The 24459-nt window shown below is 52.4% G+C and overlaps 2 protein-coding genes across 2 annotated transcripts; one reads left to right on the forward strand and one right to left on the reverse strand.

Annotated features, from left to right (window-relative positions):
* Positions 1 to 244: 244 nt before the first annotated feature.
* TENT5B (terminal nucleotidyltransferase 5B) lies at positions 245 to 7255 on the forward strand. The gene is made up of 2 exons (XM_010993777.3): positions 245 to 680; positions 5336 to 7255. Exons 1-2 carry the CDS (start codon positions 417 to 419, stop codon positions 6356 to 6358), a joined length of 1287 nt encoding a protein of 428 aa, XP_010992079.2. The 5' UTR covers positions 245 to 416; the 3' UTR covers positions 6359 to 7255.
* Positions 7256 to 10342: 3087 nt separating this feature from the next.
* TRNP1 (TMF1 regulated nuclear protein 1) lies at positions 10343 to 16594 on the reverse strand. The gene is made up of 2 exons (XM_031464461.2): positions 15580 to 16594; positions 10343 to 11092 (listed from the first exon to the last, which is right to left on the reverse strand). The coding sequence occupies exon 1, from the start codon at positions 16448 to 16450 to the stop codon at positions 15749 to 15751; it is 702 nt and encodes a 233-aa protein (XP_031320321.2). The 5' UTR covers positions 16451 to 16594; the 3' UTR covers positions 10343 to 11092; positions 15580 to 15748.
* Positions 16595 to 24459: the final 7865 nt, after the last annotated feature.

Genomic DNA, 24459 nt, shown 5'->3' on the forward strand with positions numbered 1-24459 from the left:
TGAACAAAAGTTCTTTAAGGACCAAAGGAGGGAATTTAGCCTGAGAAGGAGGGCGGGGCAGGGGCGGGCCTTCCAGCCAATCGGAATCTCCCTGACGACAAGTGACTCACGTGCAAAGCTCTGCTGACCAATGGCAGGGACGTCGAAAGGCGGGGCGTCTCCCGCTGTGTGACAGCTGCTGGGACCAATGGGCGTGTCGCCCGCGGCCTATAAGAATCGGCTGGGCCCGGCGCCACATGCTTTAGGGTCGGTTGGTCGTCGCCGTCTAAGGTGTGCCCTGGGTTTGCCTCGCCGTCGCTGCAGTCCAGTCCCTGCGCCCTCCGCTTTGGCCGCGGCCCAGCCGCTCTCCCTGCCTTCCTCTCATTAAACATCCCCCTGCCCCCGCTTTCTGCCGTCGGGGCCCAGGGGCAGGGCTAATGATGCCATCGGAGAGCGGAGCGGAGAGCCGGGACCGGGCGGCTGCACAGGTGGGGACGGCTGCGGCCTCGGAGGTGGCCACAGCGGCCCCGGCAGGCGGCGGCCCCGACCCGGAGGCCTCGTCGGCCTCCCTCGGACGGCACTTGAGTGGGCTGAGCTGGCCCCAGGTGAAGCGGCTGGACGCGCTCCTGAGCGAGCCGATTCCCATTCACGGGCGCGGCAACTTCCCCACGCTGAGCGTGCAGCCCCGGCAGATCGTCCAGGTGAGAGGCTCTGGGCGGGAATATGAGGTCTCGATCCTGAGGCTCTCGTGGCTGGGAGGCTCCCGTGGCTGGGAGGCTCCCGGAATCTGTTCGATTCTCTGGACAGCTAGGAAGACAAGGCTCAGAGAAGGACGGGAGCTGTAACAAAATCTCACAGCACTGGTGGTTGACCGTACCCCCTTCCCTTGCACATCATAATCTCTCCCCACTTGACTTTCCCCCTTCCCCTGCCTCTGGGGAGTCCCGATTCCAGTCAGACAATTCTCCTCTGGCCCGGGAACGGAGGGGGAATGGGGAGGGACTTGGTCCTGGGAGAACAGCCCCCCCCCCTCAAGGACAACAGATGCCAAGCTGCCCAGGGTGGGTAGATGTGTATACTTGAGTTCTTTTCATCTCCAAATTGTCATCCCTGGGCATCACACCCTACCTCTCCCCTCCCTCAAGTTTCTAGGGGCAGACTCTGTCCTGTGTTCCCATAGCCCTTGGCTCAGGAGCCCCCTCAAAAGCTAAGAAATCCCAGCACCTCCCTCTCTCTCAACTGGGATTGTGGCAGGAGATTAACTAAGCACCAGGCCAGACCTGATGCCCTCATGGCGGAGGGCACCATCAGGTGTCCAATTTAGATGTTCCTCCCCCTCCCCAAGCTTGGAAATGCAGGCCCGGGTCTCTGGCTGGAGCCCCATCTGTCTCCTGAGGAATGGGAGAAGAGAATTCTGGTAACTCCTCTCCTCTTCCGCAGAATCCCTCTTCCCTTTACTGGACCCTCAACAAGCCTAAAATTGCTCTTTCATCTGTATAGCCCAGGCACTGTCATGCTCTGAAATATCAGAATGTGGTGATTATTGACCATTTTATAGTTGGGGAAGCTGAGGCTCCAAGAAGGGCAGTGAACTGCCTAGGATTACCTAGAGGTGAAAATCAAATCCTGAGACTCTTAAGTCTTCCCAGGAGCTCGTTACTGCAGGTTTAAGGTTTTTCCACCTCTTCTCCGGTTCCTAAGACTCAACTTCTAGGTCTTAGCAGAGTCTTCTGTTAGACAAAACAGGAAAATCTAACTACAATACCTTGGACTTTCTTTCTGGGGAGGTAGCCTTACAATCCAGGTGAAGCAGGCCGCTCCCCTGCCTCCTTCTGCCTTAGCTTCCATGGAGGGGGAGGGGTGCTTTGCTAGGGGATTACCTCGCCCTCCCTCCCAAGGAATGGGAGGGGGTGGGGGCAGATTCCCCAGGGCTGACTCACCAGTGCTGCTCACTGAGGCACACTGAGGCCCCGCTGCTGTCATGGTGTAATTAGGAAACCAGTTGAGGCTTTTCTCCCCAGGACAGTCAGGTCAATCTTGGGGGCCCCAAATGCTCTTATCTCCAGGAATATTGTCCCAGGCATCAGCCCAGTGTGGCTGTTCCCCTCTGCAGAGACAAGGGGTACCCTGAAGGGGAAGTCCCTACCCCTGTCAGTATGGTCCACACTGCCTTTACTGATGCCTGCTCTATGTCAAGCCCCATTCAGGACACTAAGGGCCTAGATGTGACTGGGACCCAGCTTCCCTGCCTTTCAGGTGCTCCCAGCCAGGTGGAGGAGATTGTAGGTCAATAGGAGCTGATAGTATGATCCTAGTACAGTCCCCTAGATTAGGGTCAAATATCACAGAACAGGGAGCTGCCAGCTGCAGTGGGGAGGGGGTGGCAGAGACTTCAGAGCTGGACTAGGAAGTTGGACATCTGACTTCAGGGCCTGAGCAGCTGTCAGTTCCCTTTGTTGGGCCCAGTGTCCCTATCTGTTCATTGGGGATGGGTTGAACCACTCTCCTACACCCCTTCTGCTTCCAGAATCCAAAGGGAACAGGTGCCTTCACAACCGCCTGACCTGCGCAATTGCCTCTATGGGGAAGAAAGTGCATCTCCTGGCAGGAATCTGCAGCTAGCAGCTCCACAAGCTACTGGGATATGTGTGTAAATGTGTGTGCAGGGGGAAGGGAGGTATTGGTTGTATGGTGGTGAGGGTGCTGGTGTTGACTTTGTGCTTCTCACCAGTGCTGAGTTGTCCCAACAGTTCAAGAACTGAAATCTGTCTCCCTCTCTACCCCAGCAAGGCTTTGCCTACAGCAGCAATCTGAGCAGCTAGAGATGATGTTCTTGCTTGTATCTAAGCTAGAGGGACCCACTCTCCTGTAGGTGGCCCCCTTGGCTATAGCTCTGGGAGGACTGGTTCTAATTAAGTTTGGCCACTTACTGGCTGTGTGACTCTGGACAAGTCCCTTGCCCTCTCTGGGCCCAGAGAATTGCATTAGACTAGGATCTTTCTGGTTACAGCCAGAGGGCCTGCATTAGGTGGCTCTGGATTCAAGTTTGGTAAGCCTGCTGGCTGAAGCACCTACAGTCTCCCTACAGGTCTCAGCAGTGGCCTGAGACCAGAGTGGTTTGGGGGAGGGCCTTGGCACAGGAGAAAGGAGGGTGCAGCTACTGCCCCCTCCATGGCTGGAAAGTCTGATTCAGGAGGCTTCAAGCTGCCCTGCAGTCCTTGGGTGTGGCAGTATCTGGGGACTGCCTGCCAAGCTGGCTGTAGTCACACCTGGGAAACAGACAACAGCCGCTGGCTGGCTGACACAGCTGGCTCCATGGCCTGACGCAGGCAATTTAACGAGAATACTGCTACCTACTCACCAGGCCAGATGCCATGCCCTGGGGTGGGCATCAGCCTAGGAGCAGGAGCTGGCACTGAGTAAGTCTCATCAGCTCTAAAGGGGTTTGGGGAGGGGGCTGGTCTGCTCTGCAGGTTTGCCAGGATCCTTGGGACAAGGTCTTTGGCCTGATTATCTCCTTGGCCTACATGGGTGCAGCTGTCAGTTGCGAGAGTGTGGGTTGGAAGTCCCACAGGATGGACTGCAGCAACTGGCCCCTTACCTCCAGCCTCTCCTGTCTGTCTGGCCAAGGCATCTCCCAACCCCCACTGTCCCTCCCCACCTACTCTGGCCTGGGGCTTTGGTGACTGGAGGATTGCCCTCACTCTGAAATTTTGAAAGGGAAGGAGAATTGGAACCCTAGTTCATGGTTCTCTGCTCCTTCTGAATCCTGGGATGGTCAATGTGGTAGAAAGAGGGTAGATTGTGGAATCAGCCAGACCTGGATTTGAAGACACATCTGAGTGACACTGGGCTGGTAGCTTCACTTCTCAGTTTCCCCATCTATAGCTTGGAGACCCTAAAGATCTATTTGCCCATAGATTCTGGTGAGAATGTCCAATGCCTGGTGCCCAATAGGTGCCTAACCAATGTTCCTCTTCCCCTACCCCAGCTGCGTGGTTCCCCATGTTCCTGATGGCCAGTTGCTGACCCCCCATAGCCGTGACAATACCTTCCCCCAGTCAGGGTCCTCCTCCCGGAAGCTTCCTGGAGGGAGCCGCCCGCCTCAGATTGCCCCACAGCAGCTTGCCTCCTCAGCACTTAGGTGCATTCTTTGCAGTAATTCCCGGGGAGGCCAGCAGAGCAGCCCAGCCTGGCGCTGACTTAGCAACAAGGCGGGGTTGCAGAATCACTCAGGGTAGGAATGCTGCCTGGTCACTTTCTGTGTGTGAAGTACTCTGGGCTGCTGGGAGGACTGAATGTTAGGGCTCAGCTCCTCTCTCTCCCCTCCCTGGTCCTAGGGAGGCGCCTCTGGCTAGAGGAACAGGCTCAAGGTGACTCGTAGGTTTATCTGTCGTGTTCCTATGTTAGCACAGGATCTGCTATATTCTTTCCTCTTGACTGGGGAGGCTTCCTGAGATCTTGACCCATCTCCTTGCCCAAGAGCAGTAAGAGTCCGGGTTTTAACTTCCAGCTCTGCCATTTCTGAATGAGCCTTAGGTATTTTACCACTTAAAGCCTCATCTGTAAAATGAGTCTAATATTTGCCTCACTGGATCCTTGTAAAGAGGAATTAAGATGAATGTGTCATGGTCAAAAGAGCGTGCATGGACTTGAGAATCCAACTGACCTGGGTTCTAGTCTCAGTCTCAGCCTGGCTATCTCTGACTTGGGCACGACTTCTCTGTACCTCAGGTCCCCCATCTGTAAGTTGCGTTAAAAATACTCAAACAGGATTATTGTGAGGGTTAATGTTGTAATACATGTTAACTACCAATTACATTCCCAACACATCTGAGCATTTTGCATCATGCCTGGCACAAAACTGTTTTACTTGCAGTTTTAGAGAAGTAGAATAGCATAATGATTAAGACAGGAACTCTGAGTTTAATTCCCAGCTCTTCATTCACCAGCTGTGTGACTTCAGGCAAGTTACTTGACCCCTCTGTTCTTCCAATTCCCCAACTATAGGGTGGGAATAATAGTACTTGCCTCATAGAGTTACTGTGAAAATTATGTGAGTTTATATTCTAATGTGTAAAGGGCTTAGATCAGGACCTGGCATTTAGAAAATTCTATGCATGTGTTTGCTATCAGTATTGCTATTCTTTCTGAGTCATTCCTCCTAATGGACCAGAGTAGGAAATAAAGGCTTCAGAGATGAATAACTTTCCAAAGGCACAACAGCTGATAAGTGGTCAACAGTGGTTGATGTCACTGTGATTATTATGTGGAAGCCCACAGCGGACCCTGAGGCCCAGGTCGCTGTCACTTCTCCCTCCTGCTGACACCTCCCCTTCCTGCGTCCCCTCTGCAGGTCGTCCGCAGCAGCCTAGAGGAAAGGGGGCTGCGTGTGCACGGTGTGCGGCTGCACGGTTCGGCTGCTAGCCACGTGCTGCACCCCGAGAGTGGCCTGGGCTACAAGGACCTGGACCTGGTGTTCCGCGTGGACCTGCGCAGCGAGGCATCCTTCCAGCTTACCAAGGAAGTGGTGCTGGCCTGCCTGCTGGACTTCCTGCCTGCCGGTGTGAGCCGGGCAAAGATCACGCCCCTGACACTCAAGGAGGCCTACGTGCAGAAGCTGGTAAAAGTGTGCACGGACACGGACCGCTGGAGCCTCATCTCGTTGTCCAACAAAAGCGGCAAGAACATGGAGCTCAAGTTCGTGGACTCGGTCAGGCGCCAATTCGAGTTCAGCATAGACTCCTTCCAGATCCTGCTGGACTCCCTGCTGCTCTTCGGCCAGTGCTCATCCACACCCATGTCCGAGGCCTTCCACCCGACAGTGACAGGCGAGAGCCTGTACGGGGACTTCGCCGAGGCCCTGGACCACCTGCGGCACCGCGTCATCGCCACACGCAGCCCCGAGGAGATCCGCGGGGGCGGCCTCCTCAAGTACTGCCACCTGCTGGTGCGGGGCTTCCGGCCGCGGCCCAGCACCGACGTGGGCGCCCTGCAGCGCTACATGTGCTCCCGCTTCTTCATCGACTTCCCGGACCTGGCGGAGCAGCAGCGCACGCTGGAGCGCTACCTGGAGGCCCACTTCAGCGGGGCCGACTCGGCGCGCCGCTACGCCTGCCTGGTGACGCTGCACCGGGTGGTCAACGAGAGCACCGTGTGCCTCATGAGCCACGAGCGCCGCCAGACGCTGGACCTCATCGCCACCCTGGCGCTCCAGGCACTGGCTGAGCAGGGCCCGGCGGCCACCGCCGCCCTGGCCTGGCGCCCTCCAGGCCCCGACGGGGTCGTGCCGGCCACTGTCAATTACTACGTGACCCCCGTGCAGCCTCTACTGGCCCGGGCCCACGCCTCCTATCCCACCTGGCTGCCTTGTAACTGACTCGGACCCTGGCCAGAAAGGACCAGGCCTCCCCAGATGGAGTGGGGCCTCCAGCAGTGTGTGGAGGACATGACCAGAGACAGGCAGCCTGTACCAGGTGGCCCAGCACTGCTGCAGGGCTGGGCCTTCAACTGAAAAGACCAGACTCCCCCGAATGAGGACCCTGTGGACTTAAGGCCAAGCTGGGGTTCTTGATAGGTGGACCTTTTGGTTACTGCACCACACCTTGGACCAGCATGATTGTAGGGTGCAGGGGCTTTTTGTCTTGGGAGTCAGTTGCCTTCAGCAGACAAAGCATGTTTGGGATAGTAGCCACCTCAATGCCCATCATCTCAGGTTGATTTCTGTGGCCTAGAAAGGGTCTTTTTGGCTAGGGCCAGCCCACAGTGAAACCAGTAGCCTCCAAGGGGCTGCAGACAACAAAATGGCTAAAATTGGTATGTTAGGGGAACTACTCACTTTGGGTTGGGCTGGGCCACTAACAGGGCCTGGTGGTCCAACCTGGCTCATCACCAGGAGGAGGGAAACTGAGGCATGAGGCAGATACCTAAGTTTGGAAAGGGATAGGTTTAGCCCAGTCCTCTAACACCCATACCTCGAGCTGTCATGGTGTGTGGACTCGACAGGAATCCAGCAGCCTGAGGTGGGACACAGCCCATGCCCCTTCTGGGGTGCTGCTCCCTTCCCCCTTGTCGTGAGGAGCCCTCCTGCCTGGGAGCTTGTTCTCCGGAGGGCTCTGGGTCCAAAGAGGAAACAATCAAGTGCTCCCACCCCCACTGGCCTGTTTATAGGGTTCTTATGTGGGGGATGAAAGCCATGCCCCGCTTCATTTCCCCTCCCTCTGGATTTGTTACTATTTTGCACTCAACACCTGCCAATAAAGATCGTCTACACTGAGTCTAGCACCATGCTTTCTCCTGGGAGAAGGACCTCCATGACTAGGGGCTGTGGTCGCCTCCCCAGGCCTAAGTCTGGCTTGTGAGAGGGGACATTTGGGGGGTGGCATCTGAGTCCTGGGCCTCCTCCCCTCAACACCAGCCCCAGCTTTGTGACGTGCTAGGAGGTACTGTCTACCCGTGTAACTTGCCCCCATACATTGCCTCAGCAAATCTCTTGTTAAAGAACAAATATTTCAATTTTTCCTACCTGGAGTCCTAATGACCCTGGACCTGGTCTCACATTGCAGTGCTCAGGGATGCTTGACCCCAGCTCTGCTCCCTTCCCCAATCTTCCCAGGAAGCGGGCGGCAAACAAGTGGGATGAGTCTGGACTTAAGACCCCTCCAATAGTGGCAGTTGGGACTGGGGAGCTTCTATGGTCCCCCAGAGCAGGAGCCCAGGTTTGGCCTCCCTCCTGAGAGAGTCTTCCTCAATCCTCCAGCTCCCTTTAACACCCCCAAATGCTGGTGGGCACACTCTGGCTTGCTCTAAGCAGATCCCCTGGAGCGGCAAGGACTCTCCTTCCCAAACCCAGCTGGGGCTGTGCCTGGCTGGGAGTGAGTGCCAGCCTCAGGCTTTCATGGAGCTGTTTCCTCAGGGCATCAGCCAGTCAAGGGCCTGGACGCTGCCCAGCCTCTTTGATCCAGGGATTGCAAAGCCCTTAATATATTCAGCCTCATTAGTGGTCTCTGAAGTGCTGGCTTTGATGGTTCCAACCAGAGTGGAAAAAACAAGGCCGCAGAGGAGGCCCCAGGTCACCTGGATGAGCCCAGTCATCTCATTTGCACAATGGGTCCCTGTGGGACTTAGAATGGTCAGAGGGCAAGAGGAAAGGCTATTTTGTGGTGACTGAAAGTAGCCTCCCACCCCACCCTGGGTTGTGCCCACCCAACTAGGATCCTAGAGGAGAGGAAGTAAGTTTGTCCCAGCTCCTGCTTTGGGCATGAGGGGATGCTCACAGTGTAAGCACACAGGCTTAGCTTGTTGGGGTGGGGAGTGGAGTTCACCTGCATGTGCTTGTATCAGGGGTGACACAGCCAGAAACCCAGGGCACAGGTTTGTAAACACTGGATTCAGCCCACATGCGCCAGCCACCCCTCTCAGGGTGGGAAAACAACAGCAAACAAAAGACTAAGTTCCCTACCCTCAGGAAGATTACATTCTAATGGGATGGAAAGAAAGGAAACTATATAGTCTTAGAAGGCCAACGGATGTCTAAAAATATACATAGCAGGGTAAGGGATTGGAAGTTCTGAGGTTTGCCATTTTTAAAAGGATAAACCTCCTTGAAAGGGTGACACTGGATTGAACAAAGACTTAAAGACAGTGGGAAATGAGCCACACAGATGAGATGTCTGGGGAAAGGGCGTTCCAGGCAGAGACTTGTCCATGTACACGTGCTCCTGGCAGGCGTGTCTGGGGAAAAGCACCTGTGCCTGAGGCTGTTGTGCTGACCTTGTGCAGATGTGTGTGCTCTCAGCTACCACTTCTGGAGTGTTCCAGGCTAGGAGCCATACTAAGAGCTCTGCAATCATACCCTCTCATTTCACCCTCACAATGTCTCCAAGAGAGAAGAAAGTCGTGTTTCCATTTTACAGATAAAGAAACTGATGCCAGAGAGGTCAAAGAGGTTTGTCTGCCTCCAGAGTCATTGCTGTTAACCCTTGCTCCATCCTGCCCCTACACTCTGATTTCACATGGCCAGCATGACATATGTCTCCTGTACGTGTATGTGACGGAGTATGTTTGGCATGTGACAGAGTTAAAGAGTTGGCATTACTGTGACTTCGCCGTTTGATGTATAACCACGCAGCACAGTGTAGCAGAGTTGTACGTTTTCTTGATGCAGCTGTGCCACCAGCCGTGGCGTGTGGTGGCTACATCAGAGGCCCGTGTAGCAGCAGGTGTGCCTGTGGGTGTGTTTGGGCGTGGTGCAGTGTTTCCAGGTGTGAGAAAAACACTGACTCAGTGGCTGGCATTGTTCTTTCGTGGACAGTTCCTGCAGCCACCTAAGATGCCAGGACAGGAAGGAATCAAGTACTGGGAATCAGAGCCAGAGAGGGGAAGGCTGAGGGGGGAAAGCCCCGTGCCCCACCCCCTGCCCCAACAGTGCTCTCCAAGCAACAGTCCAGCCCTCCCCCATCTCCCTCAGTGGGTGGGTGAGGGGAGCTCCAGAGGGGGAAAAAGCCTTGCTGTGAACTTTGGGAAACAGAAGATATGCCCCCGGGCAGTTATGCAATGTGTTGTCCCTTCCAGTCCCACTCTCTGCCCTTCTCCATGCTCTGTGCCCTTGAGAGGCTGACCTCTATGGACTGTGCATCAATGGCTCCCTTGTTCCCTGCCTCCCTGTTGGGTTCAGCCAGTGAGAGTCCCCAGCAGGAGTTACTGGAGAGAGGAGGAGAATAGGGTGTTCATTTCCCCTGCTCCCTTCCCACCAGGTGGCTGGTTGGCTGGTCTCTCAACCAAAGACCACTGCTCTGGTCAGGGGCTCTCTCCATACAGCTGTACTTTCCAGTCCTTGTGCCCTCCTCTCCCCTTCCCTTCTACCCCTCGTCTCCCCCTTCAGGCCCAGGACATGTAAAGGCTTCTCCCGGGTTGCTAGCCCCAGAGAGCTGCACCTTATCTTGTTAGTTTCTTAAGCTCAGCCCCCATCTTTGGAGATATTTCCTTTTAAAATCTCTCCCCAGTCTGAATGTGCCCAGTCTCCTGCTGGGACGCTGACTGACTGACAGGTCCATCCAGTCACCAGCATGGGCCCCAGATCATGCTGCCAGTTTATCACAAACATGCTCAGCCTCCCTTTGCATGCTTTCCATCCCCTGGCTTCCTCATCATGTCCTTAATTGGGGAAGACTTCCTGGAGAGGGTCAGCTTTGAGCCAGGTCAAGGGAGCAGTCAGTCTGCAAATCAGTCAACCAGGCCCAGACTGCCAAACGAAACTGAACAGAAGCTGCTCAAGGAACTGCCAACTTAAAGAGCCATGACAGACACACACAAAGGAAAGCAGCGAGCACACTTGCAGAGTAAAGCCTCAAAACCACACACATTTGTCTCACATTACTGAGCTTTATTCTTTCTGAATGTATAAATCAGGGGACTGACTCAATATGCATTCATTTTGCAGAATTCTACAAGTTCTGGGTTGCGTGTGAGTTAGTGTGGCCCCCATCCCTCTATCCCTAGGATATTTGAATAAATGTGCCCATTTTTTTTCATTTAAAACTTAGCTTGGAATTTTTATGTTACCAACACTTCTTCCTGAGAAAGAGGTGTGTCCCCCAGGGACCTAGAAGCAATCATTTTTCTGAGGGGCCACATGCCCGTGCCCATGAAGAGAGGGCAAGGACAGCAAGGAATTCCTCAGAGCAATGTTTTCCCTCAAACAGGCCTCCTGGCGTTGTTAGACTGAGAAGCCAAATGGGGGCCTCAGCTGCACTGTGATTTAAGAATGATGACTATATTTTTAAAAGAAATCTTTTTCACTTTCACATTGGAAATGTTTGCTGCTCTCTTAAATAATCTGATTGCATCTCAAGGACCTGTACAATTGTAACATTTCCAATTGTACAGTGTAAGCCAAAGTCACATGTGGCATATATAAAGAAATTCATAGTATAGGCAACTTCCCCAGAATCCAGCCCCTTGCCACTATAAAGTGAAGGGCTCCTGTGAAGTGAAGAGGGCGCCGTGCTTGTGTAAGGTCGATTCGAGAAGTCTTCCTGAAGGAGGTGCCCAGGGAAGGAACAGAATCCAGGAGTCCAGATCCAGAGACGAGGCTCTAAGGAGCTGGGAGGAGCTGGAAAGAATCATTTCAAGTGCTTTAATTAACTCTCTCCCACAGCCACCCAGCCCCACCCAAACCCTTCAACATCTACCTCCCTAAGAGGGACCATTGTGGAGAGAAGGTGCAGGGGCAATATTTTGGAACTGGGCTCCACTGGCTCCTGCCCTAGAAGGGGTGGGGGCTCCTGGGGTGAGCTCCCTTGGGCCTTTGTCCTTGGCTGGGATCCCCACTGGTCTGAGCAGCTGGAATGGAATGTTCCTGGGATAAAAAGCCTGCCCCCTCCTCCACCTCTCCCCTTATGGAGTTCCTCAGGGACTGTAGTGGGGGGAGAAAGGGGACTGTTTCAGGGCTGCCTGATATGGCGATGCTCTGGAGAAGCAAAGGCCCACACTGCCTGGGGGATCTGTCCTGGCAGCCTGTCCTGGGCTAGGCAGGTTGGCTCTATCGAACATTTCCCAACCTCCTCTATGTGTTAGGCACTTAGTGTGACCTCACATTTAATTCTCAGAAGTTATCTCCTCTCTAGCTCCCCATGAAACACACACACACACAACTGGCTCAGAGAAGGGTCATTTGCCCAAGGTCTCCCAGCTGAGAAGCTCCAGGCCAGGACTAAACCCCAGGTCTGTCTTGTTCTAACACAGGACACTTTGTGCCCTACCTTTCACCCTCCTCCTCTGCCATCTGAGGCGCTTTGCTCTCCTTGGCACCAAACTCTCCAGCCCAGGTGTGCAGGAGAGGAAGCAGCCCTCCAAGGCAAGCCCAGACCTTGAGCATCCTTGGCCCACCCTTGCTTGAAGCCAGGTGTGCTGACTCAGCCTGACTCACCCCACAAAACCCAGACAACCAAGCTGGGGAGCCAGCCTCTGGGGTTGTGTCCAGACCTTGTTGGGGGCACCTTCTGCCACTCCTCCAACATCTCATCACATCCCTTCCCAGAATCAAGGACCAGGGGTGACTGTACCCAGACTTAAAGGATGAGAGCCCAGAAACCCTCCAAATGGAGCCCTCATTAGCCTAATAAATAAAAAGCCACATAGCCTAATGTTTAAGGTATCCTTCACTTACAGGTTCTATGTCCTTGGACAACTCACCTGCCTTCCCTGACCCTCAGTTTCCTCATCCATGTTAATAGGGATAATTCCTACTGCAGAGTAGCCAAGAGGATTGAAACAGATAATAGGTGTAAAGCGCTTAGCACAGTACCTGGCACAGAGGAGGTGGTTAATATATTATTCTAGAACCAAGGATTCCCATCACTCCTGGCTAGGGTGTGGTCAAGGACTAATGTGGGAAGAAATAGGCTGGGGACATCCCAGCTTTCCCAAATACCTCTTCCCACGCTGGCTATCAAGCAAGTGACGAGGTTAAGGCTCTCCTTCAGCTTGGGGAAGCCTGGGACGCTGGGTTTTTCTCGAAGGACCTGGCTGTCAGGGAAAGGGAGCCTCCTAGAGACTACCCACTGCAGGCTTGGAGCACCTTAGCTGAGAATTGTTGCTTCAACCCAATCTCTAGGAAGCCTCCTGTATCCCCAGGTGGCAGTGGGATAGGGCTATTCTAACCAATTATCAGTGTAACAAATCTGTGAGGAGTGAAAACGACTCTGGGCTTTTACTCAGAACGTGACCGCCAACAGGGGCAACCTCTCTTTTCAGGAAAGCCTTTCCTGATGGACCTTCTCCCTGAGGTCAGTGGGCCCGCCCCTTCGCTACATGACCGCAAGTACCAGCTAATTCCGCCAGACCCGTAAAGCTCAAAGCCTGAGAAGCCCGGACAACGTGCGAAGGGGCTGATCGGGTGCAGGGACACTGGGGACCAAGCCTACTCCAAGCCACGCCCCCACGCCCCAGAAAGCAGTCCCACACTGCCCTCTGGTGGCACTGCCCAGAGGTGCCCTCACTTGGCGAGGGCCAGCCAAGAGAGTGAAAGAGCTCATCCAGGCAAGGGCCAAGTCCCAACTAGAATCCTGAACTGGTCTTCCAGCCCCAGGCACTGGCCTGAAGAAAGGCTCCTATTTCCCTCATTTCCTTCTGCTAAGATCCCACATTTACTGGTGGCTATCAACGTCCTCAGTGCACAGATCCCTCAAGATCCCCCGTACTCAGTCCAGTCCCCAGGGTTAGATGGCTGGGGGCCATCTAGAAAGTCTTCAGGAAGTCATGGGGGGCATATTATATAACCAGGGGCTATAGTTATTTGTGAAGGCCTAAAAACAGCCCTCCAACACCACAAACTGCCCAGCCCCAGAGGATTGCTTGGGATGATGACTGCCAGGTAAGGCTGCCAAGAGGATGGCTGGGAGACGTGGGCCCTTGGAAGCATAGACTCTCTAATTCAGTGTTGCTTCTCAAGTCCCTGGACTGAGCAGATAGCAATGTTGGTTGGTTGAGTAGAATATGGAGCCTTCTAGAGGGGTGGGCTAGGCAGGGGTGCAAAGGTGACTTTAATTAGTTGGCTAAGGGGTAGTGGGCAGAGCACTGAGTCAAGAGCTGGGGTTCAAGTCACTGAGCGCTGTGTGCCCTGGCCAAGGCCCTTAGTGAGAATCAGTGGGACATCTGGAAGTGGAGGGAGGGGACAGAGCTGCCTGTGACACTAGGACCAATGTCCATTTCCTACATTTACCACTTTCTCCAGCAGGAGCCATCTCTAATTCCCTACCCACCCCCTCCCCCAAAGTCAGGACAAAGCTGATTACCAACAAATCCCAGAGAAAGGCAAAACTGTGGTGACACAGAGCACTTTACACCATTAGCTAAAAGCTTCTCTGGACCAAGTGTCCCTCTCCTGTGCAACCCAGAAAGCAAACAGTCCTGGCTGCTGCCCAGTGCTGCAGCCTGAGCTCCTCACTGTGTCACCTCCAGGGAGTCCTTGCCCTCTCTGGGCCTCTAGACCCAAAATGACCTGAGTAGCTTTGGGAGGTTCTCCCTTTCTGGGGAGGCCAGAGGATGCCAGAGCTCCTCACTGCTCTCCTGGTCCCCCAGCTCTTAGAGTCTCTGAGAACTCCTCCTGGACTTCTTTTCCCCAGCTAAGAATGCGTTCAGGAAGGCCTGGCTGTTAGCTGAGAAACCAGTCAAAAAGTCTGGTACCTGGGGAGAGGAAAGGTTGCTGAGGAAAGGTCAAGTGAGGGCCCCTGGGGCTCTGCCTTTCAAAGCAGTGCACCTGACCCTGAGGACTCCAGCATTAAACCAGAATCCCGTGACTCTGATGATCTCATCCTGCTCCCTTCTCCCCATTCCAAAGCCCTGGCATGAGGAGGGACAGCTATGTTCAGAGAGGGACTGAGGAAACCCACCCAAAAAGGGGGCAGAGATGTCCTGGTCACACAGCAGGCAGGCTGACACCAGTTCTCTCTAGCACCTGCCCCTGGACAGTGAAGAGATACTGCAGGAAGGATACACACAGGCCTAGGACCTACTTCTGTCCCTAGCTGGCATGTGACCTTGCCACTCTAAAATGAGGGCTTTGAATTAGCTCCTGGCTCCACCAGCAAAAGCAGCACCTATTTCTAGGTGTGATTTAAGAGAATAAAACACTCTTCCACGACTTATGGGAGAAGAAGACAGACCCCTGCCTTGTGTTAACCTCACTACAATCCTTCCAGGAAGTGAGGATACCCTCTTCAGAGACTGATAAGTGAGGATGCAGTCAACTCAGATGGTGAGCAGCAAAGCAACAGCCAGGCCATTCACAGCTGAGTGGGGCAGGGGCCTGAATGGCATGTGGAAAGAAAGGAAAGCAGATCTCATTTCAGGTCTGGCCCTTTAAGGCCCCCCTCTCAAGAAGCCAATGACATACCTGCCCCCCTGGGGCCTGTTAAAGGATATCACCTGGCAGAGCCATCTTAGCGATTGGGAGGGGGCTCCTAGGAGATCCAGCAAGGCTTTAGGCAGTCACCAAACACCCCACCCTGGTCATCTGAGTCAGGCTGTACTCTTAGCGAAGCTTCATGGGGGCCTGAGAAAAGATCTGTCTCCTGGAAGTGGAGGGGCCTAAGTATAAGTATGATGCAAGCAAATCCTTAGCTTCTCTGGGATTCCACTTCCCCAAATGTGAAACAGGGACTTAGGAGAGAACTCAGTGGTAAAAGTGCCAACCCCCACCCTATCCTGGGGCCTCATTACTCTGTCCTCCCAAAGGGAGGTGCCAGAAAGCAGCAGCCTCATGGGCAAGACTCTTCTTACAGCCCCAAGGGATCCAGGAAAGGCAACACAGGTGGAGGTCAGGGTAGGGGGTTCTGCAACAGCGTAGCGGGCTCCAGCTGGTAAAAGTTTGCTGGCAAACCCCTCCTGGGATCTGAGCACCCTCAATTTGTCCAACTCTATGGTGAGGACTTGATGCTATCACCTCGTTCCCCAGGAGGTCTGGGAGAGGCAGCAACAGAAAGCGGACATCTTTATTAAGGACCCATTGGACTCCAGAAGCCCCAGGAAAGGGAGGTCCGGAACCTGGCACCATCCCGCCCCGCCACCCCTCGGATGCACCAGCCGCTAAGACCGCACCTCAGTTCAGCCTTCTACTGGTCCCCCGGCCCCCTGACTGTCTCTTCCTGTGGTCGGCCAGTCGGTCCATCCTCGTCGGTGACACCGTCCATTCAGCTGGCGTCCCCAATCTATCGGTCGGCACCTCGGCGATTGCTGGTCGGGGTGGCCAGGGGTCCCGGCGCGAAGGTCAGCGCTGAGAGGAGGCGGGGCCGCGGGGCGGACTCCGGCGGAAGGGTGAGTCGGGCTCGGGACCGTGGCCCCGTCGCAGGCGCCCAGCGCCCCAGGGCACGCAGCCGCCCAGACCTAGCGCGGAGGCGAGCAGCGCGGGCGGGCGGGTGCGGCGGCCGCGGCGTGAGCCCTTCTTAAGGCGCGACCCGTGCGCCGCCAGATAGAGCTCGGCCTGCGCCACGCCGCCCCCCAGGCGGCCCAAGCTCTCTGCACGGTGCGCCAGGCGCAGCTCGGCCGCCAGAAAGACCCGGTGCAGCTGCAGCACTCGGCTCTCCAGCTCTGATACCAGGCGACGGCGGCCCTCCACCTCCAGCAGTCGCCGCCGCGCTTCGGCCAGCTCTAGCGCGCGGCCCCCCGGCCCCGCCGCCGCAGCCGCCGCGCCCGGGCCGCCGCCCGCGCCCCCTGCTAGCCCAGTGCTCCCCGCGGCCCCACTAGCGCCCTGGTGCCAGCGCTGCAGCTCCTGCCCCTTGGCCGAGCTTGCCGACCCCAGGGCTGCTTCGGGCAGCGGTGAGGCCTGAGCTGGGGTCGAGGCCAATGTCGGGGTTGGGGGCGGGGGCTGAGGGGACGACAGGGGCTCCCGGGGAGGCGGCGGCGGGGAACCCGGTTCCGCCGTCCCTTCCTGGGCCCCCGGGCCGCAGGCGCTGATCCGGCAGCCCGGCATCCCCCGCCCCCTGGCGGTCTGCAGCGGTCGGTCCGCGGGTCTGGCTGGCTGTCCCCCACGCTGTGGGTGGATAGACGCTGCGGACCGGAGAGAGATGTGGCCAGAGAAAGATGCGGCCGCAGACCCCACGCCACCGCCGCGCCCGCCTCCTGTGCGTCTTATAAAACACGGGGCGGAGCGAGGGGCAGCACAGCCAATCAGAGACCGGCATCCCTAAACCCGCTTCCCCTGCCCCGCCTAATCGGGACACTGCCCAAACCCTTCAGGTCCCTGGTGCTTCGTCCCATTCTACCCTTCTAGGGCATCCAGTCCCCATCTACCTCCCCAAAATTGGGTGGAAATGGGGACGTATCTTCTCTGGTCTGGCCCTTGAGCTCATATGCCCTGGTAGCTGGTGCTTAGAAATCATGGACTCCAGACCCCACCTGGGGGAGGGTTTTGCCTGAGGTCACACTGTTTGACAGTGAAAGCCTGAGCTAGAACTCAGGAGGCTTGACTCCTTGCACAGTGCTCCTTCCCGTATCCCACGCTGCTCCTCGGCCGAACCGGCTGTACCTGGTCACCAAGGCCGAACTTCGCCAGGACTCTCTTCTCCAATCTCCCTGTGGCGATGAAAAGGTTAATACAGAGGGATCCCAGTAGGGATCTGGCGGGGTTGGTTCCGCATAAGGCAGACCCTTCCCTAGTAGAACAAACCATAGCGCTGCTGCTGAGCTTGGTGAGGCTTTCACAAACCTTGGTGGCCGTCTTGAGGAGTCCGGGGCCTCACGGTGGGCAAAATTCTTCCCTTGCCCCGCTTCTGTTTGCTCCTCCCAGTAGGTGTCCCCACAACTTTACACAGAGGGCAAAACAGACCCAGAAGGTGCCGTGGAGTCTTGCCCGAGGTCAGTGGCTGAATCTGGACCACTAAATGGGATAAGCTGAGCCATTCAATGCCCTTTAGGGGCTTAGATTCCTGGGTCTCCTCACTATCATTGAGGGGACCCTCCTTAACTAAGACTTTAGTCATATTGGCAAAATGATAGAACTGAGCCCTGGCCATTTTTTCCCACAGCAGAAGTGATCCTGCCATTACCCCCTCCAAACACTGACCTGGACACCATGGCCCTACCATCCACTTGAAAGTGCCATCAGAAGTGGGAGGTCTCTGTGTTGGGCAGGTGCAGGGGTTGGAGGGCCAGAAACCAGCTAAAACCAATTGGAAAGAACTGTGGTGAACTTGGGCTCAGAGGGAACTAACAAAAGTGTAGCCAGTGTGATTACTGCCCCAGCCTGAAGAGGAGGCTGATGGGGCTATTGTACTGGCCTGATGAGGAGAACAGTGAAGCACGCCCCACCTTCCTACTCTCCACATCATGTTCTCTAAGTGCTTTTAAGTATCTTAGATTGAGTGATGGGGACTCGTGGGTGAGACACCTCAGCTCCTGAGAGGCAGCTCAGAAGGGGCTCAGAGAGGAGGAGAGGTTCATGAGAGGGTGTCAGGCCCAGCGAAGGGGAAAGGAAGACTTAGAAGGAAGGAGTGAGGGGGAGGATGTTCAGTGACCAGGAGTAGCAGAGGCTCAGGGAAGGCGAGGGGAGGGGCTCAGTGAATGTGATGGGCTCAGTGAGGGGAGAGGGGTTTACTGGGCACACTGGTGCTAGAGGCTCACAGAAGGAGAGGAAGAAGGGAAGTTCAGTGAGGGGGTTGGGAGCTCAGTGAGTCAGAGGGGCTCAGTGGGGATGACAGATGCTTAAGAGTGACCAGGTTGCCCGAAGCAAGGAGGAATGCCCTGCTGAATGTTGTTATCCCTTTGAATGGTCTCCTTTGTGTCATCAAACCTTGTGTCTTTCTCTGTGCAGAAGACCCCTCCCCCATCACTGTGCGGAGACTGACAGGTGTTTTGCCTGCATCAAGCAGATCACCACTCCCAATTTCTGTGGGATGAGTCAAGGGGAATAAGATCAGGATTTACCCCACCCTCCACCATCAGCCAGATCCAGAGAATCAGTCAGACCTGAGTTCAAATCCCGCACACACTTATCTTGGGCAACTTGTTTCTCTGAATAGGAGGAGATACTCAACCTACATTTACTGAATACATGAATGTTTGTGTCTCCACAGCATCCCTAAGTGAGGGGCATCAGCAGCCTTTGTTCCTGCTGAGAAACTGAAGCCCAGAGAAGCGAAGAGACCTGCTCAAGGTCACACAGCAGATAAGTAGCCAAGCAAAGATTCAAACACAGATCTGACCCACCCCAATGTCATAGCATACCTCCCTGCTCTTCTCTGGTATGTCGCCTGTTCCTATCCTCTATGGAATTTCCCACAAGTCATTTATATGTATTGGTTTATTGTTTAGTTAATTTCTTTCTTTTTTTTTTTTTTTTTTTTGGCTTGGTGGGAGGAGGTAATTTTATTTATTTATTTATTTATTCTTAGAGGAGGTACTGGGGATTGAACATAGGACCTCATGCATGCTAAGCATGTGCTCTACCACTTAAGCTATACCCTCCCCCCTTACTGTTCAGTGATTTAATAGTCTCTCCTTAGACTTGTTTTGCTCACAGATTTACTTTTCTGTTTTCCCCCCCATCTCTTGTGATGAAAATTTTGCCCTGTTCTTATTCCTAGAACAGAAGGCTGTGACTTGTACTCACAATGGATGTATCAGATTTCACGTGCTTTTGTGCTTCATCACGTTTTGCTTATATCATTAGATTCCCTGAAGTTAGGTAGAGCTCCTGGCCCCATAGGCCATTTAAATAATGTTTGTTTGAATTGAAAAATAATACAAGGGTAGACAGAACTTGTTGAGAAGTCCCCTTCTTTATTCATTCATTTATTCATTCTTTATTTCACCCATTCGACAAATGTGATCATTACTCTCTCTGTTGGGCTGGCTGCTGGAGGTACAGCAATGATCAGATAAGATCCCTGCCCTTAGGGAGCACACAGTCTAGGGAGGACACAGGTGATGGCAGTTTAGTGCAGTATCTCCTGGGATAGGGGAAATACAGTGGCTATAGGAACACAGAGCAGACAGTGAGCCCAGCTGGGTGGGGAGGGGAACAAGGAGGGTTCCCTGCAGAAGGTGATATTTAAACTGAAACCTGAAGGATGAATCAAAGTACGTGGTGAACAGATGGTGGGGGGACAAGAAGGGAGAAGGATTCTGGATGGGAACACCACGTGCACAGGACCAGAAGTGAGAGAGCTTTGGCCTCTGCCTGCTTCCTTAATTGCCCTAAGTTCCACACTCCTGGGAGTGGACCGGGGTCACAACCAACCACCTCTTGGGGCACAGCCAGCCCAGCAAGCACAACATTTGGAATTAGGAAATACATTTTTAAACTATAATGATTACTCATTTTTTCTGATCTTTATCAAAGTGATACATTACTTTTGTAGGAAAGATGGGAAATAGAGAAAATACTAAAATTTAAAAAAAGAATAGAGAGAGGAAAGGCATCTGGAATTTGAGAGACTTGAGTTTGAATTGAAGCTCAGTCCTCTTCTAGCAGCCCAGCTCTGAGAAAGGCACTTTTCCCTGTGAACTTCAGGGTCTGAGAAATGGAACTGCTAATACTTAGGGCACAGACAAGGACACACGAAGATCAAGGATTTGTCTAAGGTTGCACAGCTGGTCGTATCTGTTTTCAGTCTGAGTCAGAGACCCTGAAAGAGAAGAGGCAGCCTAGGGGGGACCTGGTTCCAGAGTCCTGTTTATTATATACAATCCTACACTCCCCTCCCACGACAGCAGAGACAGAACCATATGGAGGGAGTGGTGGCCAGTGTGGCTGTGGCCCAAAGCCGGATCCCCTCCATCAGCTGAGAGTAGGGTGGGGCAGGAGGTCTAGGTTTGAGGAGTTGACTTCCATCCCAGCCTAGAAGATTCAAGGCCTCTGTAAAGAGATCCAACCCCTCCCTTTCAGTCTCTTCCTGGCAACCTGGCTTGGCACCCACTAGGATGTGATATCAGTTTAATAATTTAGCAGATGCAGACAAAGATAGCAGCTCTGAAAATAACCCAGCTAGGCCCCCGCCTCCATCTCCTCTTTCCTCAGCAGACTCCCCTGCCCTCGCACCAAGGTCTCTGGTTGCCCCAGGCCTGTCGGTCCCCCTGCCTGCAAATGGTCACCTGATTTGACAACTCCTCCTTCCACTATCCTCCTCCTCACCTCCTCTTTCTCTCCATTCTCATATTAAGAGGTTTTGTATTAATTAGAGTTTAAAGGAATCTCATGCTAGAAGTCAGAAGACTTGGGTTCAATTCATTCTGTGGACTTGAGCAAGTCCCTTCTCCTCTCTAAGCTTCTGTTCCCTCATTTGTAAAATGAGGCCTCAGGATTCCTAAATGTGGCATGAACATAATGCCTGGGTTGGGGGAGGCACTGGCTTGGACAGGAGACTGGCTATCTCTCCCAGGAGGGCACAACTGCAGCACCAGTGCCATCTCAGTCAACAGCACTACAACCCACCCCGTTCCTCCATCCAGAGAGTTCACAGGTTGTCTCTTTCTCTCTTTTTTCTTTCTCTTGTAATGAAAATTTTGCCCTGGTTCTTATTCCCAGAATAAAAGGCTATGACTTGCATTCACAATGGATGTAGCAGGTTTCACGTGCTTTTGGTGCTTCATCACGTTTCTGACAAGTAGAAACGTTACTCCCCTCTGGGAAACTGGAAAGAGCAATACCTCTTCCCCCTCGAAGCTTTGCTCAAATCACCCTACCTTTTGGGTCTCAGTTTTCACATCTCTAAAATGGCCAGGTGTGGAAGGGTAAGAAGGGCAAGGTTAGAGTCTGCGATCTCTAGACTGCAAGCTCCAAAAGGGGTGAGATCAAGTGTGCTTTCGGGCATTCATTCAGCAACATAATTAAGCATTTAGTAGGTACCAACCACTGTGCCAGGTGGTCGGGGCACAGCAGTAAATAAGAAAAGCACAATCATTTCAGAAACCAAAATAATTAAATCCCAAGAAATGTGCCATGAAGGAATAATAAAATACCTGCCAATATTTACTTACTGCTTAATCTATGCCATACACAGAGCACCTATGCTATGAGATATTTTTTTTTTGAAGTACAGTCAGTTACAATGTGTCAATTTCTGGTGTACAGCATAGCATTGTCCCAGTCATGCATACATATACACATATCTCCATTTTCATATTCTTCTTCATTAAAGATTACTGCAAGATACTGAATAGCATTCCCTGCGCTATACAGAAGAAATTTGTTTTTTTAATCTATTTTTATATCTAGTGGTTATCATTTGCAAACCTCAAACTCCCAAATTTATCCCTTCCAACCCCACTTCCCCCAGTAACCAGAAGATTGTTTACTATGTCTGTGAGCCTGTTTCTGTTTTGTAGATGAGTTCATTAGTGTCCTCTTTTTCCTTTCTTTTTTTTTTTTTTTTTTTTTGATTCCACATATGAGTGATATCATATGGTACTTTTCTTTCTCTTTCTGGCTTACTTCTATGAGGTATTATTATTAATATACCCCATTTTACATAAAAGGAATCTGAAGGACAGAGTGGTTAAGTAAATATGGGCAAAGACATATGGTCAAGGAGTGGCCAAGCTAGGATTCAACACCCAGGCAATCTGTCTCCAGAGCCTGTTCTCAACCACCATGCTTCTCTAGAAATCATGAACAAGGAATAATCTGATGACATGATAGAGAGGGGATTCAGGGAGGCTTCTGCTTAGGAGGTCTCATTTAAGATGAGACCTGAAAGATGAGCAGGAGTCAGTTATGTGGAATTGGGGAGAGAGATTTCCCAGCAGAAAAAAATAGTATGTGCAAAGGTCCTGAGACTGAAAGATCAGAATGTTCAGTGCCTGGTAAGCTGGCAAGAAAACAGGGAGAGCTGAGGTCATAGGAGCTGGGTCTAGAGGCCAGGGTGAGGATTTTGGATTTTACTCTAATGTGCAGGGGAAGCCTTTAAAAGGTTTAAGTGAGGATCAACATAATCTGATTTGCTTTTAAAAGATCGTGCTTTTAGCTGTGTAGAGAATGAACTGAAATGTGGCAAAAGGAGAATGAGGGAGACCAGTTAGGAGATTACTGCAGTAATCCAACTGAGAGGACAGTGGCCAGACCAGGAATAATGGCAAGAGGTGGGAGGGGGGATGGATTTGAGTTTATTTGGAGGTGAAATGAGAGGACTTGTGGATGGATTAGTGTAGGGGTGAGGGAACGCCCTCTGGGTTTGTGGATAGAGCAACGGAATGGGTTCTGGTGCCCTCAACTGAGAAGGGAAAGACCAAGGGAGGAACAGGTTTAGTAGAAAAATCAAGGTCGAGAGGTTTTGTTTTCTTTGTTTTCCCTAAGTGATACCTGCTTCATTACGAAAATAAGAACAAAAGAAGTCTACAGTAATAGCGCATTATATCGTCCCATTTCTTAGTCTAATTAAGAAATAGTATACCTTGCAAGGGAAATAAATCCAGTTTCAAAAGTGGAAGAGTATTTGAAATAACTGACTTTAGCATAGCAGCATTCAGATAATGCTGTTGGATGGTTTGAAATGGTTTGAGTTACTGCGCACTGGAAAATGAAATTCTGACTTGTAAAATCATGCTCAATATGTATCAGTCTAATGCAAAAAGGCAAAATTCAATTTAAATAACACAAAAGGAAAATATCTATTTCTAGTAAAGGTCTACACACATAGGGGATTCTTTTGGAAAGAATTTTGTTTTGGACACTTGTTTTGGAAACGATTTTGTTTTTCTTTGCTACTCTCAATACTCCACTCACAGAAACTTCACTTTCTGACACTTCTGGTCACTAAACGTGTGTGTGTTTTCCCACACCAACCAACTCTTCAGCACTAGCTGGATGTCCTGCAATTCAGTCTGATTCAATTCTTACACTAACCAGAGTTAGCACAGACCTTGCAGGTTAAGGGATTATCCCCACAAGACAACCCTTCATTTCAGATGCCAATCACGAACAGTAGATCCCCGGGTTATCCATAGCTTCTGTCCAACTTAACTACAAATCAGAGGTCCCCACCACCTGCTCCTTGGATTCAATAATTTGCTAGAACAGCTGGAAAACTCTTGGCCTTGATTTCTCTACTAAACCTGTTCCTCCCTTGGTCTTTCCCATCTCAGTCAAGGGCACCACAATCTGAGCACTCTCAATCCAGAGGAAGAGAGGAAGGCCATAAAGAATCAAAACAAATAAGATGATTTTAGATTGTGTTACGTGTGTGCTTTGAAGGAAGTAAACAGGGTGATGTCATAGGGAGTAACCCAGGCAATGCACTATAGACAGAGAAGTCTAGGATGATGGAGTGGGTAGATGTGGGTTTTGCCTTCTCGTTATCCATTTGTCCTACTTTTGATAACACAGTCTTTATATCTTGGGGGTAGCCTCTTCTCCTATATGTTCAGTGTGTGTTTCTTGTGAGGCTGACCCCAGCCCATCACCAAGAAAGGGCTTATGATCCTGGCCTGGCTGATGAAATTCAGTACTAGTATGTTTGCTAGAACTATTCAGAAAGAGAAACGTTCTTTGCCCAGGAAGTTTTGGCCAAGTAGATTATAAACCTGGAGCTGAAGACAGTCATCTTGCCAGCACAAGGGAAGTACCTGCCTGCTGGCTGGAAGGAGAGCCCAGAAATCACTTGAGCATCTGATGCCAGCCTTACCTGAAGGTAGTGCTACCTTTGGACTTTTCAGTTTAGTGAGCCAATAGATTCTCCTGTTTTTCTTAAGCTTTTTTGAGCTATTTTGAACTTATAATTGAACAAATCCTGATTGATGAAGAAGGCAAAGGAGCAAAGCTACCAGGCTTAAAAGTGCCAGAGAGAAGCAGTCCAGATGGAAGGAACAGGAAGTGCAAAGATTCTTTGCAGAAGAGAGTTTGGCACATTTGGGGAACACAGAGGAGGCAAGTGAAGCTAGAATATAATGAGCTGTGGTGATGGAATGAGATGGAAAAGACCCACAGGAAAAAAGTTCCATTTCCAGCATAGTGGCAGAAGAGGGGAGCAGAGAAACACTTCTCTA

Source organism: Camelus dromedarius, chromosome 14 (assembly GCF_036321535.1).
Source record: "Camelus dromedarius isolate mCamDro1 chromosome 14, mCamDro1.pat, whole genome shotgun sequence".
In the NCBI taxonomy this organism is placed as follows: Eukaryota; Metazoa; Chordata; class Mammalia; order Artiodactyla; family Camelidae; genus Camelus; species Camelus dromedarius.